Below are 13,922 nucleotides of genomic sequence, written 5' to 3' on the forward strand. Positions count from 1 at the left end.
TGATCACTTTCTAAGTCATTTGTGAGTGCCTAATGCCCACTGATAGCCCTGCTACAATATAGGCATAAGTAGGTGGACTTAGTGGCCCACAGTCTGCATTTTTAACATCCATGGTTGCAATTTTTTTACTCAAATGGAGATAATCCCATTGTGATATAAGCAAACTGAGGTTAGACAAATATAAACTGGAGCGTGCATGTTTGTGGAGGACTTGGAGTTTCATCTGCTACAAAAATAACCCATGTGTTGGAAAACTGTGTTTTTATAAAAACTTTCTGGTGTTTCTCCTCAAATGATCTATTGCATGATGAATCTGTCATGCTAGTTGATCTGCTGCTCTGCATAAGTGTCCTCTGTATATTTCCTAATCAGTAATCTATTTGCTCACTCATCTTCACCGAGTGAGGGGCTGTTGTGGGACAACTGGTGCTAGAAGTAACTACCCAGATGCACCATGCTCACACACAGGCATTCTACACATGAATTAATTGCAAAGTAGTATTTATTTATGAAATACCATAGTAAACTGACTAGGCTGCTGAATCATAGACTTTTTTTCCACTGTGTAGTTGTTCTGTGCACTAATGTCATTGACTGTGGAGCTACAGTTGCAGGCTTGCCAGCCCAAAGGAATGGGAAGAAGCATAGAGGGTGACAGAGACTGGATGAAGATGCAAACACAGCAAAGGGAAAAAATCAGACACAACTGGGGGAGCATAATTTCCCCAATTATATTTCTTTGATTCTTTAATGTTTAGAGGTGATATACCAAATTGCTTCTTCTGGTAGTCACTTTCCCTACCATACAATAAATACATTTATTTTGCATGGTGGAGTAGTGGAATAAGGTTGCATTTGTAAAAGAGAGGTCTATAGCAGAAGGGAATATCAGTATGGTAATTGAGTGTGTTACATCGAAAGACGTTTAGAGTGCAGTAGTAAATGCTTACAAAGTAAATAGCCACTTGATTCTCTTCTATTATATAGAGCAAATCACTCTCAAAATCTTTGATATGTGAAGTGTTTCATAATAATGTTGTAGTAGCTGGGTGGCATAAATAGGCCTTACATCTTTAAATGATAGTTATGATATTCAAAATACATTAGCATGGGGAAGTGACTTGCTTGTGTAAGAAGGTTTTTGTCTTGCTTGCAATACAGCAGTGTAATTGCTGTTCTGATGGCCCAAAACCTGCTGTTTTGGGAAGAGTAACATGCTGCTTTGCACATTTGCCGATGAATATTTTTTGAAAGTCTAATTTGTTTTTCTTTGTAGCTATTTTTATACCAGATTCTGCGTGGTTTGGCCTATTGTCATAGGAGGAAGGTGCTTCATCGAGACCTGAAGCCACAAAATCTACTTATTAATGAAAAAGGAGAATTAAAGCTAGCAGACTTTGGTATGGACAGAAATTTTTATTTTATTTTATTTGTTTGAGCAGTGTTTTCTTTACTGAATTACCATTTTAAGAAAATCTTGGAAATAAAAGAAGATTTATAAACCAGTAAACCTTGTTGAACCTAGAAATCATGTGGGGCTAGAAGTGTATATGTACATAAAGCGTTTGTAAGCAGCAGGGAAATTAATCACTGGAAATACACATTCACACCATTTCTTTGTACATCTTTATCCATTTCAGAGGCTGTTACTGAAGCCAATGTTGTGTAACTCAGACTAGCTTTATATAGCTGGTGAGATCCTGTCTTCATTTTTTTTTTTTTTTTTTTTTTTGCTGTTGCTTGTGTTCCAGCAAATGGAAAACAATACATTATTTAATTGAGATCATTAGGCTGGCTCCATGCTGCCAGAGGGGTGTCTATGGCAGCTTGGGATACCTCCAGCGTGGTGCATACTAGGCTTCACTTGTAGCATGAACTGGCCTGAAAAAATAGACTTTTAAGTCCATTTTGTGCTGAATACCCTTATTGGTCAGCTCACTGGGGACAGACAGCATACATGGTTTAAAGCTGCTAGAATTTCAGGTTTTCAGCTCATGTTTGACTTTTTCAGTCATCCAGCTAATTCTTTTTGTTAGTTAATCTGGTTTGGAAAAGAATGTGATTGTTTGGCTTCAGTGTTGTTGCTTTGTTTTTTTGTTTGTTTGTTGTAGTTTTTTAATTTCAGTTGCAGCATCCAATCTGAAATCTGCCTCAGCCTGAGAGCACTTTCTTTACCTCATATATGGGATACTGTGATAAGTGTCAGAGTCATTTGTATACTTTGTCTGCTACTCCAGTTTACATATCATCTGTTAGTAGTCTTATCACTACTCACTTTCATCTAAGAAGGACTCTTATCCCTGCTTTCTGCTCTTTTGTTTGGCATTTTAAATTAAATTAAATCATTTTGAGCAGCTCCTCAAGGAATCCACTTTGAGACCCTTGGAAGAGAGAGAGGTGATCAGGAGCGGTCAGCATGGATTCACCAAGGGCAAGTCATGCCTGACCAACCTGATTGCCTTCTATGGTGAAATGACTGGCTCTGTGGATGTGGGGAAAATGGTGGACATGATATATCTTTACTTTAGCAAAGCTTTACATACGGTCTCCCACAGCATTATGGCCAGCAAGTTAAGGAAGTATGGGTTGGGTGAGTGGACTATATGGTGGATAGAAAGCTGGCTAGATCATCGAGCTCAACAGGATCAATAGTTTGAGGTCTAGTTGGCAGCTTGTAACAAGCGGAGTGCCCCAGAGAGCCAGTTTTGTTCAACAACTTCATTAATGATCTGGAGGATGGGGTGGATTGCACCCTCAGAAAGTTTGCAGATGACACTAAGCTGGGGGGAGTGGCAGATACACTGGCGGGTAGGGATAGGATACAGAGTGACCTAGACAACTTGGAGGATTGATCACTTTCTTTGTTTTTCTGTAGAAGTCAGTTTTCATAGTCATTTGTGATTTCACTCTTGGACACCAGGAAATATTCCACAAACTGTATATCAGTTTCTGTGGTGTTTCCTTTGCATCCGTAAGTACCAACATAAAGGATTTGATTTGGGAGTGCATCTGAGGATGACCGATTGCATGTAGCTGAATGTGGAGTCCTATGTAGGGAAAAGATTAGAAGCCTTGATCTCCTAGATCATACGTTTGTGTGCAAGTGGCCTGTTTCTCTGTATTGAACTGGAAGGCAAAAGTTGGACTTCACAGTCTGTTGATCATTAATTAATATGGCATATGTGTGAGTTCAAGTGTGAGCTGAGATTGTACTGAGTTGAGGTTAAAAGTCACTTTAGTGCTTCCTTTGAAACTGGTGATGTACAGGCCAAATCCTTGCCCAAGAAACTATGTGAACTTTATCTTGCAGAATTTTCCTACGAATCAGTCCATTAAGATGATGGGGAGCAGTGTTCCCCACCTGATTAATTGCCACAGGGTCTGGCCCTTCTAACCTTGGGTATCATAAGATACTTTGAGAAATCCATTGAGCATCTACAATGAATTGGGGATATTCACATGGATCGTATTGCCATTAGCCATTATTCTCCATGTCAGTAAAGCTCCATTAGTAGCCATGTTAACATTGGTTCCTCACCCACACCTGGATGAAAATCCCTCCTAAGGTAGCAGTTGCCAGTAGATACCAGAATGAAAACCATGCAACATGGTTTGGCATAATCACTCTGGGATGTCCCATTGGACATAGAGGGAGAGAGCAGTGTTCTTATGTCTCCAACACCTCATTGCCCAGCCATCCCCCTCACTTCCAATATCACAGAACTTCAGATGAGATAGAGCATAGGGGATTCCATAGACTCAGGAGGCAAGATGATGCCACATTGACTCAGCGCTCTCTTTCGCTGATTAAATGTGGATGATCTCAGCAGGTTTTGCTCCTTTTTCCTGCCTTCAGTGCTTGAAAGTACAGTGGGCATGATCTAGCCCTATATATTTAAAGGTGAATCACAATTTTATTGGAAAGATACTGAGCTCTATAATTATATAATTAATCATCCAAATTGGGAGGATAAGAGGGGTGTTTATCAAGTAAGTTATGCTAAACTTGCCTGTTGTTAATTCTTCAATTCTATTAAAAAAAAATTTAAGCAGTACAGTTTTAACACTGCCTCTGCCCTATGCCCTTATTCTTGCAAGAATTTCTGGTAGCTGTGATAGCCCAAAATTTTAATCTGACTTTTTTGGGGCAGAGGAAGGATAACTTTCCGTCACCACCCCATCACTATAGGAAGGCGAGGGAGGCAGCTTTTGGTCTGGTACTGTAGATCCGTCACGTCTCCCTGGTTGAGTTCCTTAACTGAGCCCTTACCCAGAAAGAAGTGCTTTGGGACAGCCAGACACTTTAAAAATTCTGAATTTACAAGCTAATTTGATGTGGTTCTGCCAGATTGGGGTGTCAGTCATTCCCAAGGGCTAGATTGCTTTATATACCAATCAGGCAGTGAGGTGAGATTGAAATTTGTTTTCTATGGGCACAACCAGGAGCAGCTAAGGAGTAGCCTCATGGTTTCCAAGTTTGTGAGGACTGTGGAGTCACAAACAATTTGGAGTTGGATAGAGGGAGACTCTAAGTATTCTGTAGACTAGCATACTGCTTGTAATGAGGTTTTCGGGAAATAAGATCCAGCTCAGCTAGATGAGTGCATCCACCTTTTTCCCTTTATATGTTGTTTTGTCAGACTGTTAGTGTATCTTCTGGGCTGGATTCTCACTGTTTGTGTGCGGTTGGCTTTTGAATTCTTCAAAAGTAGTTAAAATGTAACACTTCAGTATCTCACATTATAGCATTAATTTTGTATGTCAGTTTTAACCTTACATTGGTTTTTCAATTCTAGTTCTACTCTTGAAATAATTTAGAACAAGCTACTTAATTCAAAGATGGAATTAACATGAAACCATCTCAATCTGTATACTATATTTACAGTCAATTGCTTCTTGTTATGAGACTATTCTTCTAGTATCATAGTCTGTTTCCTTCTCTGGTGCAAATTCAGGATTTTAATCGTTGAGTTTTTTAAAATCTTTTTAAATGTACAATTGTGTCTCCTTACTAAAACAAGGCAAAAATAGGACAGATCTGGCAATTGATTGTAACTAGACTTGGAAGGATTAGATTTTTATTAGTAAATGTTGATTTCACCTTAAAACACAAATGAACAAAAATATATTTGATGATAACTGAAGTAAGAGAAATGCTGCTTGAAAAGTTATAAAGTAATATATTTTGATATGTGATTGTGACAGTTTGTGTTTTAACAGTTATAAAGATTTAACTTTTGAATCTCAACATCTAGTGTCATTAAATAATTGTGTGAACTCCAAATTACTGATCCCTATAATTTCCTGCAACTGTGAAAAGTTAAATCCATAAAAACAAAAACAAAACAGCCGCTTAAAAATAAACGTCAATATTGTCTATTGAAATTATTTTAAAAATTAAAATAAAATTCTGCCAAGCCTAATTATAACAATATTTTACATTTATTTCAAAAGCAAAACACTTTAAAAAAATTGGGGCTGCTGAGCAATAATATCTTGATCTATTACATCACTTACAAAATCCAAGCACTTAAAATTAAGGAATGAATAATTAAGACCATTGTGAATCTTACAATACCCACATGATAAGCAAATTATTCTCAAGTGCAAAGTAATGCATATTTCATCACAATACAACAACCTTAACTCTGAAAGAATTCCTTTTGAATCAGAAATAAGAGATGTTGTGAATGGTCAGTATTATTTCATTCATTTTGAAGATGCTTGTAATAATGTCACTGTTTTGTACCAGTTAGGACTGCTGCAAACTAAAACTGAGAAAGCTAAAAAAGCAGAAGCACAAACAAAAGCAAATAGATGTACACAGTATTTTAATTGAGTGGAATGGTGCATATAATTACAAAAAAAACACATTACATTTGTTGTTTTTTATGAAGGTTTAGCTAGAGCGAAGTCTGTTCCTACAAAGACCTACTCCAATGAAGTTGTCACATTATGGTACAGGCCACCTGATGTTCTCCTTGGATCTTCAGAATATTCAACTCAAATTGACATGTGGTATGTTTGTTTTGGTCAGATTTTAATTTTTGTACATATCCAAGTTTGATGTTTTGTAACTGTCCATTAATTCTTGTAACTAAGTATAACTGCTCCCTTGAAATTTCAGACAACTTCTAAAGGATTATGTTTAAAATATGGTGTTAGCAGGAATACAATTCATACTTTGGAGACTTATTTGTAACACTGAATTCTCATGGTATTTCTCTGTCTGATAAAGAAAATTACAGATAAAGAAAGTCATTAACAGTGCATCAATAGTGAGACTAAATATTTAAATCCAGTTTGACATGATGGCATTATATTATAATGATTAAATATTTAGTTTAAGTGTCAAGTTTATCAGTAGTTGCCTTGCTTTGTGTGTGTTTTATTTTGGAGGAAAAAGATATAATCTATGTATTGCAAAGTTTTTGTTCAGCATTTAACTCTTTGGTTATTACTTTCCTCATTCACATCAATATTTCTAATAGAGGTACATGGTTAATGGCAAATTGATTTAGCAGCTTTTTTAACCTGATAAATAAATCACAAAGATATCAAGGTGCTGAACATTTTAAAAAGTAAGTTTTTTGTTAGTTTATTTTTTACTTACTGATCTTTCCTTTTCTTTATCTTTATAAAGGGGTGTGGGATGCATATTTTTCGAAATGGCATCTGGAAGACCTCTCTTTCCTGGTTCAACTGTTGAAGATGAACTGCACTTAATTTTCAGACTTCTGGGTAAATTTAATATTGTTACCAATAACATTACAGTTGTAGATTTACTTCACCCTTCTAAGAGAGGGTTTCTGAAAAAGAATTTGTAACTATAAGGTACAGAGCTTTCTTTTTCTGTAAAGAGAGAATAAACTTTGGTGTTGCATTTAGATGAAGATGAATACATACACTGTTACTCAGGCTTGGTCTACACTATAGTTAGGTTGACATAAGGCAGCTTACGTCAACCTAATTATGTCAGTGTCCACACTAGAATGCAGCTTCCACCGAAGTAAATGTCCCTATACACCGAATAATAACTCCACCTTCATGAGACGCTTATGTTGGTGAAGTTAGGGCGATGCAATGTCCCTGTAGATACTGCCTTACTTCCATTAGCTGTTGGCTGTCAGCCAGACACTGGGCTCAAAGCTGGCTCTGCCCACCCAGCCCAAGCACGGGGCTCACAGCTGCCCCCTTCTCCCACCCTATCCCCAGCTATCAGCTGGGTGCAGGGCTCATTGCTAGATACCCCTGTCCCAAGGTGACAGCCCCAGTTGTGAGCTGGGAAGTGGTCTCAATTTCAAAGCCAGGGAGCCTACCAGCAGTGAAATTGATGTTCTTGTCAGTTTCACAGCTCCAGCCCCTACCCCCAGTAAATAGCAGCTGTGAAACTGACAAGAACATCAATTTCACAGCTGGTAGGCCCCCTTCCCAATGCTCTGGCTGTCACTCTGGAGCAGGGAGGGAGGAGGGAAGGGGGCTCCAGCTGTGAGCCCTGCGAGGCTGTCAATGCCCCACAGTGCCCCACTTCAACTGATGCAAGCACTCCTGGTGAGGATGTGCACCACCCACAGAAGAAGGGTAGTGTGGATACCAACAGCTGATTTAATTACTGCAGTAGGTGCAGGTCAACCTAACTTAAATTGACCTTATTTTGTAGTGTAGTCAAGCCCTCATTTTGTACAAGATTGAATCTGTACATTTGAAACAAAGTGAATGCACTTGGAAAACATTCCCTTGTGCTTCCTTTTCTATTATGATATGCACAGGGCCAAATGCTTAAAATTTATTTCTAAATCTTGCTTATAATTAATATAACTTGTATAGATTTAATTTGTTTTGATCTAAACACAGGAACTCCATCTCAAGAAACATGGCCAGGCATTTCTTCCAATGATGAATTTAGGAACTACAACTTTCCCAAATACAAACCACAGCCTCTAATCAACCATGCACCAAGGTATATTCTATGTTTCATTTCTAGAATTTCTGCTTGTACAGTAGCTGCTATATGCATAAATGTATTTTTGTGTCTATGCACCTATTTTTACACAAGAACAAGTTTCTGTGTGTAATGTGCTGGTACATGTTAACTATATGTCCCTTACAAGATCATATATCAAACTGTCTTACTATAGGCTGATGTTAATGGTATCTGGTAAAGTTAATTAATTTGAGATTAGCACTGCTGAGTTGCTGATTTCTTGCAGCACTATAAATCCAGACCCTGAGACTCAAAAGTGGCATATAAAACTATAAGTGTTATTTATAATGTCTGTATAGTAGGACTATGCACACAGCACCTATTAGATTCACAAAGTCCTGTCCCATCATGTAGTAGGATTACTGTAAAATCTGGGAAGATTTTTTTGAGACAGTCTCTTCTGTGGTGGTTCTAAAGCCCTGGTTAGGAATTTGAAGGGTCTCTATATCTAGTACATTTCAAGTATCATTGCCATAACTGAACTTTTCAGCAAAGCCAAATACATGAGGAAGCACATTCCTTTTGATTGTGAAAAAACATAGGTTAGCACTCTTGCTCTCCTATCCAATCAGTGAGTTTAGGTTTTAAAAACTATTGTGAAACTATACAATTGTTAACATCAGATGACCTTGTTAGCCTATTGAGTCACAGTCCAAGGGTTAGGGTCTTTGTCCATCTTCCCATTAATTTATCATCAGTAAATTATACAACTCGTATTTACAGTCATTTTTTGGGATGTTGGGATATCCTTTATGTATGTACCCATGCATACATGCACAGAAGGCATTCAGGTGGAAACTATTGCTTTAATTTTTAATTAAATTACATTTTGTTTTGAAGTGGGATATCATCTTATGAAATCAACTTAATTCTAACTGCACTTATGAATATTGCTCACTAAACTATTTGGCGTTTTTTGTCCTTTCTAGGCTAGACTCCGAAGGAATTGAATTGATAGCAAAGTTTCTTCAGGTAAGATGCTTTCCATGTTTTATATTTTTTAAAATGCATTTTTTTAGGTTCCTTTTTTAAAGAATCAAACCCCCAAAATCAGTTACATCATATGTACAACTGAAGTTTGAGTAGGACATTAAATGCAGTTGATGACAAGTTCACTGTGTGGTGGCTAACTGAGTGGGTGTAGTCCACTTACCCCAAGAATTCAGGGATTGGTCTCTAATTTTACATGGCCACATTTTTTCCAGGTTTTTATAACATGTAATCCATATAGCTGAATTCTCATGACATTTGGTAATAATTAAAGCTGAATTCAGCAAACCTAGGCTTGTAGAACATCATGAACAGCAAAATGAGCCAAGGGGAGAAGAAAGTTAAGATGCCTATGAATCAGACTAAAGTCCTACAGAAGTAAAATGTAAATAGAGAGCATTTAGGTACAGTAATTTTATTGTATGTATTAATTTAATAAGTATGGTTATGCCTAACAACTACTCTTCACTATTACACCTTGCCTTTCTGTGTTAGGGCAGCAGGTTGGGCTGTATGTGCTGCTTCTCCACATGGGAAACCATTTTAGAATTAAGCTGAGTCCTGGGGGCTAGGCTGAGGAATCTGCCCCAAATCATTGGTTTAATGGTGGGAGCCCTATAACCTCACTGTGAACCTAGTTAAATGCCTGATATGTGAGAGAAGTTGAGCATATTTTGCTTCTACTTAGTGTAAAGTTTAAAAAGTTGCAGCTAGCTGCTTAAAATCCACCCCAGTATCTGTCTTTCATTCAGCTGTGTATGCTGAGCGAGCAGTACTTGCTGCCCATGCCTGAAGTTTGTTCTTGTATGCTCAACAATTTTTATTAGTGAAATAAACTCATCTTCATCTTTGCGGTCCAAAAATGCAAACACAAAACCAGTTGAGCACACTGTTATGGATCAGGAGTTTGTGTGAAATCCCCTTTAGTAGAAAGTGCCACAGTGTAATGCATTGTGTTGCAAAATCTTTGTTTTAAATCTAGGAGTGTGAGAGAGACTTTATTTCATTTCAACTCAATATGGGCATATACAAATAGTCAAATTTCAATCTTTTAATTGATAGTCACTAGAAAAACAGAAAGGAAAGCTAAATTATATTTTTGATTAAATCGTTTTGTTTTAACAGTATGAATCTAAGAAAAGAGTTTCAGCAGAAGAGGCCATGAAACATGCTTACTTCAGAAGTCTAGGAACAAGGATACATGCTTTGCCTGAAAGTAAGAGGAGTGTTAAAAGTAATAATGTGCAATTAACCTTGGTTGATGATATCTTTATTTTATTAGTAGTAGCACAAAGCACGATCTGTGATTAAACTCTAAATATACAAAAGATCATTTGAAATGGTATATCGGTATTTAAACAGACAAAAGTATGTCATGTCACAAGATGGGTAACTTTCTTAGGCAAAACTCTCAAAGACTAATCAACAGAATAAATTAAAAATATAATGGATTTTCTATTTTCATGAGTTGTAAAAGGTATTTTTGTTTGTTTGCATAGAAGAGAAGTATCTTTTATAATGAATAAATTTGTGAGTGAGACTTTTGTGTGTCTTGCTTGTACTTGCAAGGTGCCCCCTAACGAAAACTCATGAGATACCACGGCAAATTAGTTGGGTTCAGATATTTATCAGCATTTTAGGGGGAGGTAGTTTATCTACTCCAGATGAGGACATAAGGCTTTCTCCAGATTTATACTGATGTAACTGAGAATAGAATTTGGTCAATAAAATTTAAACATGCATGGGTGCAAACTTATTTTTTTCTTATTGTTACAGGTGTTTCAATATTCAGTCTGAAAGAGATTCAGTTGCAGAAAGATCCTGGCTTTCGAAATTCCTCTTACCCAGAGACAGGTATGGAAACATTCATCATGGTATTTCTCATGTTTGCATCTAGAATGCTTTGCTACATGCACTATAAACAGAAAATAATGTGTTAAAAATAAATTTTTGTGAATATCTGGAAATTTATTTATTAAGATTAATAAAATACATATACAGTTAAACATACAAAAATAAATGAGTTTTACTTGAGATGGAAGAGGACAAATAGCATGAAAATTATTTGCACTTAAAAACAGTCACTGCCTGACTACTGAATAACTTATCTGATACACAGTGGAAAGAGCACCAAATATATCACTTCAAAGGAGAGAGAATGCACTGGACTGCATTAGCAAGAGAATTCATATAGGATCAGATAGATATTACAGCAAAGGACACTCAGGGTGGTATGTCTACACTAAAAGCGTATTACTCCAGTGGTGCATGTCCACACTACCCTCCTTGGGTCGCTGGTATGCATCCTCACCAGGAGCTCTTCCACTGACCGAAGAGGAGCAGTGTGAGGAGCTGAGCGCCCAGGTTCCCAGTGGGCTGGCCCCTCCCTCCGCTTCCCATTCCCAGCTGGGAGTGGGGTCCAGCCGCCTGGGCTTCTCGCTCCAGCTCCCAGTGGAGAGTGGGGTCCAGCCACACAGCTCTCCAGGGGAGCAGGGGGAGTGGGCTCTAGCTGCTCCACTTTCTTGTCAATTTCACAGTTCCTGCCATGAAATTGACAAGACAGTCAACAGCCCATGTAAGGGATGCAGTTTCTACACAGACACTGCATAGCCCTAGCTACACCAACATAAGCCTTAACGCCTCATGTGGCGGTGGAGTTATTGTGTTGGTGTAGTGGTGCACTTACATCAGCTGTAGTGTAGACACTGACATATTAGGTCAACATAAGCTGCCTTATGTCGACCTAACTGTGTAGTGTAGACCAGCCCTCAGTGAAGTTACCTGTTATGACATAGAAACACATCTCAGGAGAGTGCCCTAACAGTGTGTGTTGTAAGAATGCTTCAGTTTCTTAACAAACTTCATGTTATGTTTTAGCACATGGGAAGAACAGAAGGCAGAGCATGCTTTTTTAAAGCTGATAATGCAGTTTCAAGCCCAAAAGTATCACATCAATCAAGGACTCAGAACTGAAGTTTCTTTCGGTGGACTTGGAATCTCAGTTTGTCTACACTGTCCTCTTCACAGTGGAGTCTTTTTATTTCCAACCTGCAGATTATGTTTTTATATTTGTTGTCACAGTGTGACAATTTTTTGTACAGTTGGTTTTAAGGTCTCCTCTGCCATTAGAGCCGGTAGGTTACAGCTATTGATGTAACTGTAGCTGCAATTTTTGTGCAGAACTGAGAAACACAGTGCATTATTTATTGCGGAATCATTGCTGCTAAATAACTACTGTCTGTATAGTTAAAACAACAGTTGAATGCCTGAAAAAGTTGCAATGGCTTTATAATATGTGAATGCATCTGTTTCTCTTCATAAACTGTTTTACTGCTGCAGTTTTATATTTTTTAAACTGCAGTGTTTCCTGGAATGTAAACATAGCTTTGCTTGACAATAGGTGAATCATTTTTAACGCTCTAAGTTCATAGCACTTAATTCCTTCTTTAACTTTGGAAATACAGTAGATGAAATATTGTAAAGCACATTATGTTTTAAGAAAGCACATGGTGCAAAAGTTGATTCAAACAAGTGAATGGTTATTATTTTCTCTCAGATCTTATATCAGTTACAGGTAAATTAAAGCGTGGAGATTGGATGATAAATTTTGTCAGGATTTACTCTGATTGAAGATATTTGCACATTATTGTGTATATGGCTCCTCCTAATGCAATGACTTTTTTTATCTGGTTTTTAACCTAGTTAGAAATATAAATAGTAAAAAGATCATTCATGTACATTACGCCCTGTTTTTCTTTTAAAATTAATCTTTGTCTTTACAAGAAAACAGGATGACTAATTACAAGAGCATGGGAATAATGTCCCATTTTTTCCCCTCTTGTTGCTTTCTCATTATGACATTATTCACTTGAAATCAACTGGAATGATGCAAGTACATACTTGATAAGAACTCACTATCTACTATAGACCTTTGAAAACATGGGAACTTAGAGGGTTTTTAAGATCTTAGATGTTATCTGTTTACCAGAGATAGTAAACATGTTACTACTATGCTTATGCATCTCAGTGAGTATCATAAGTACACCCTTGGTAATGGTAACAGTATTTTTAAGCATTTGTGTTCACCTTTATGAACCTATTTGTTTAGTGCATCTTAAAGAGACTGTAAATCTTTATTGGTATATTTTGAAATGGTCATGTAAATCTTTGGCTGGTATATCATGAATATAGTCATAGATAACTTAATTTTTTCCTGACATTCACTGTAAAACATTCAGGGGTCCTACCATTTCGGTTCAGGAAATCTTGTAGTTTATTGTTATTTAACAGTATTAAGTGAATTTTTGTATATTTCATTTTAACTTTATTTGTGAATAGTGATTGTGGCATGTTTGGGAGTGTTTTATTAATATTACTTGATACTGGTAAATTTAATTGGGATTTTTTTATTTTCCAGAAGAGACAAATTCATGTGTAATGGTGAATATTGGACCACTACTGCTTTTCAGCATTTGTAAACTGGTTTTATGTTAAAGAATCCCTGTAGGCCTAACAAACTGCTGTTATTTCTAACTGACAGACCTGTATTAATATTGTACTTTGAAAGTATAAATATTATATGGAATTCCTTAGTTTTGTTTTGAAGTTTATAATAACAAAAGCTCTGTGTTGTTAAAATATGGATTTGGTGAATTGCAGATTTTTGGGGAGGAGTTGGTACGTTTTTAGCCAGCTCAATACATAGCAGGGCTGATTGATTTTAAACTTAGCTTATTACTAACTCATGCAACATGGAAGCAGTAGCAGTGGCAACAGCCTGACTCTTCAGTAACTGATACCAGAAGGAATTTTACCAGGCAAAATGGCCCACATTGTAATTGCTGAGTGCCAAATTCTTCAGTTAAAGCAAACATCCCATGGATTTCAGGTAGGAGTTTTGCCTAAAACTCAGGATCCGATGCACATGTGCGCCTCTCATTAATATCAG

At 37.1% G+C, this 13,922-nt stretch overlaps 1 protein-coding gene across 3 annotated transcripts in view; it reads left to right on the forward strand.

Moving 5' to 3' along the window:
- CDK17 (cyclin dependent kinase 17) overlaps positions 1 to 13,566 on the forward strand; it is a 188,281-nt gene extending 174,715 nt beyond the window's left edge. For all 3 annotated transcript variants that reach the window (XM_067559770.1, XM_067559771.1, XM_067559772.1), the window contains 8 exons: positions 1,277 to 1,400; positions 5,898 to 6,018; positions 6,644 to 6,741; positions 7,855 to 7,960; positions 8,914 to 8,956; positions 10,100 to 10,190; positions 10,751 to 10,828; positions 11,852 to 13,566. In XM_067559770.1, the coding sequence (XP_067415871.1) occupies positions 1,277 to 1,400; positions 5,898 to 6,018; positions 6,644 to 6,741; positions 7,855 to 7,960; positions 8,914 to 8,956; positions 10,100 to 10,190; positions 10,751 to 10,828; positions 11,852 to 11,889 (699 nt within the window). In that variant the 3' untranslated portion in view covers positions 11,890 to 13,566. The remainder of the gene's footprint in view (positions 1 to 1,276; positions 1,401 to 5,897; positions 6,019 to 6,643; positions 6,742 to 7,854; positions 7,961 to 8,913; positions 8,957 to 10,099; positions 10,191 to 10,750; positions 10,829 to 11,851) is intronic.
- The last annotated feature ends 356 nt before the right edge of the window (positions 13,567 to 13,922 follow it).

Source organism: Emydura macquarii, unplaced genomic scaffold (genome assembly GCF_026122565.2).
Source record: "Emydura macquarii macquarii isolate MOO-44397 ecotype Brisbane River unplaced genomic scaffold, CSIRO-AGI_Emac_v2 contig_2205, whole genome shotgun sequence".
NCBI classification, from domain to species: Eukaryota; Metazoa; Chordata; order Testudines; family Chelidae; genus Emydura; species Emydura macquarii.